The sequence below is a fragment of the Agrilus planipennis genome, unplaced genomic scaffold (assembly GCF_000699045.2).
Source record: "Agrilus planipennis isolate EAB-ADULT unplaced genomic scaffold, Apla_2.0 scaffold470, whole genome shotgun sequence".
NCBI classification, from domain to species: domain Eukaryota; kingdom Metazoa; phylum Arthropoda; class Insecta; order Coleoptera; family Buprestidae; genus Agrilus; species Agrilus planipennis.
The window spans coordinates 1-2920 of NW_020439122.1; the positions used below are offsets into that span (position 1 = coordinate 1).

Here is a 2920-nt window from a genome sequence, read left to right on the forward strand (position 1 = left end):
TGTACATCTATTTTCCCTTTGCAATGCTTTTCAATGTGTGCCCTTAAGGAATCTATTTTTCTGTATTTTATTCCGCATTTGTCACAGCCGAACCATGCGGCACTGTGTCTTTTTAGATGAGTGCCTAAACTTGAAGGCTGTTTGAAAGATTGTTGACAAATATGACACGTGTATTGTTTTATATCAGTGTGAACCAACAGATGAGTGTTCAAATATTTTCTTTTACGAAAAGATCTACCGCATATTTCACACAATACCGGTCTATGGATCCGGATCTGTCCGTGGTTTTTTATTTTCCTTTGGCATTTTTTACAATAAAATTTGCCATCTTCACAAGGCATCAAAGGCGTATTACATTTGCTGCAACTGTCAGATTTCTCGCTGCAGAAAGGAAAATTCTGTATGTGAGTCAAAAGCTGGACGAAGGAAGGGTAAATGTTCCTGCAGGAACCGCACGAGTAGTCTCCATTTGAACTTCCTGTCGTTGCATCTATTTCATTTTTGTAAATGATCTTATTTTTCTTGATGTTTTTAGGGGTCGTTACATGTGTAACACCTTCCCTCGGTTTATTTAACATTCGGAAATCCTTCGCTGCTAACAACATTATCAACCTAAAAAGTTAAACAATTAGAGCTAGCCTAATTATTATTTATTAATTAAGAACCTAGGTAACTATAAGAATAAAACGATTCTGTTCGGAAATAATAAAGACACTCACTGTGGTAATTATATTATTGGCAATCTCATTAACTTCCCTTGATTACGAAGAAAAAGCATCGCACAAACATCATACTTAAAGCTAAACAAGTTCAGTAAAGATAAATACACAAACAAAACAATATTACAAAAGTACCTGCACAGAATATTTTATTTAGAACAATTTCCAAATTCATGCTGGAAACACATTTATTACTTACCTAAGTATGTACGTACAAATTAATACGTTAGACTTCTTTACTGACAGAGCAAAAACGTTTTTAGTTTTGACGTGTATTGTCATAGCAATATATACATATAAACACAAATTTTATAAATTAAGGTATCAAAAGATAAATATTTTCTAGAAGAATAACTCAAAAATAAAAAATAAACACCAAGTCATAAATAATAACATTTCTTGTGACACTAAATCATTTATTGTAAACTTTTAGGTTCCAGTTACTTTCTTACATCCCTATGTAACATTGATCTCCCATCCCCACCCCTAAGAAGGCCCTAATGCCCAACTAGACTCCCCTCCCCCCCTCCCAAAATTTCCTTCAGGGTGTAGACAAGAAAATGTAAAAGAATATGCAAGTACAAGTTTGTAACATGAACGAAATAAAATCCTTCAACACAGGACCTACAATATTGGTGTTATTTCTTTATTTTATAATAACAATTAACTGTCGAAATATTTATAGTCTTCTAAGAAATCCTACGGTATGTTTGGCACTATAAATTTTTGTACTTGTCCGCAGATAGATTTAACATCATTTATTCGAACAAAATTTTAACAAATACCAAAATAATTCGATACAATACAATTAAAACAATAATTTTCGATTTAATAAAATTAATATTAAAACATTACATTTCGTTGAGTATTAGATCAATCATCTGCGTACGATTATCGTTTTCAAAAATTACCTCCTTCTTTCACTGTCGAACGGGCCCATAAAAAAATATATATTTCTAGTTTTGTTTCAACCCTTTCCTTTACAGTTCCTCATGTGAGTATCAGCGACACTCTTCGACACGTATTTCCCGTCACAAAATCGACACTGATAAGGTCTTTCCCCCGTATGAGATCTTTCGTGTATCTTCAACGGCGTTCTCTGCGTAAACGCCCTGTTACAGTACTTACAAATAAACGGGCGTTCGCCAGAGTGAGTTCTTTCGTGTTCTTTCAACAATTGTTTCTTAACAAACTTTTTCGGACAGGCGGAACAATGGAACGGTTTATAACCTGAGTGAGTTCTCCGATGAAACTTTAACCCCTCTTTACTCGTTAGCGCCTTGCCGCACTCGTCACACAAAAATTGTTCTCTCTGCTGAACGTTGTGGTACCTGAGACGATGCCTCCACAATCCTGAGGCGGTGGTGTAATGTTTTTGGCAGGTGGTGCAATCAAATTTGTTCGAGGGTGCTATCTTCAGTATCTCCCAGTGCTGGTGTCTCCTGTGAGACGCAAGATGTTTCGATAAGGCATATTCCTTTCCGCACACCTCGCAAATGAACGGCTTCCTTCCCAGATGGATGTTCTCGTGTTCTTCGGCGTCTCTGCTGTAAAGAAACGTTTGGCGACATATTTTACACGCATAATCTTTCTTGTTGTCACGTGTGTGCTTGTGCAATTTAATTTTGTCCTTGTACGTCGTCGTAAATTCGCAAATTGGACAGGAGTACTTTCCGTCTTCGCTATGACTTATACTGTGCATGGCGTAAGACAGTTTACTGTTAAACGTTGCTTCACAGTTAAAACAATGAAGAAGTTCGGCTTTGGTGTCCACGTCGCTTTGCGTGCTGTTATAATCGATGCCATTACCGTTTGAACTATCGTCCGATTCTTTTTTAATATAAATAAATAATGAAGAGTCAGCCGTTTCTATAACGCCCTTCTGATGCGAACTCCTATTATTTCTAGGCGACGATTTTCTACGACACCTACAAAAAACAGTGTCCGTGAATTGAAAAAAAAAAATAATTTAAAATATGCAAATAACTGTATCGTATGGCGTTCTTCCTCAAAAAATTACCTAAAAACTAAAATAGTTGTAACACATTTAATGTTTACCGTAATAATGAAAAGACAACTTGCAAATGTATGTTTTTTATTGTATTCGAGTTATAATATTGTATCATGATGTTTAGTTAGCTAGAAAGGAAACAATCGGTAAGCAATATTATAAGTTTTATATACAATTATCACTTATTTAA

The 2920-nt window shown here is 35.3% G+C and overlaps 1 protein-coding gene across 1 annotated transcript; it reads right to left on the reverse strand.

Annotated features, from left to right (window-relative positions):
- Positions 1 to 1254: 1254 nt before the first annotated feature.
- Positions 1255 to 2846, reverse strand: LOC112905394 (gastrula zinc finger protein XlCGF17.1-like). Its single transcript, XM_025977740.1, has one exon. It carries the CDS (start codon positions 2419 to 2421, stop codon positions 1687 to 1689), a length of 735 nt encoding a protein of 244 aa, XP_025833525.1. The 5' UTR covers positions 2422 to 2846; the 3' UTR covers positions 1255 to 1686.
- Between the last annotated feature and the right edge of the window lie 74 nt (positions 2847 to 2920).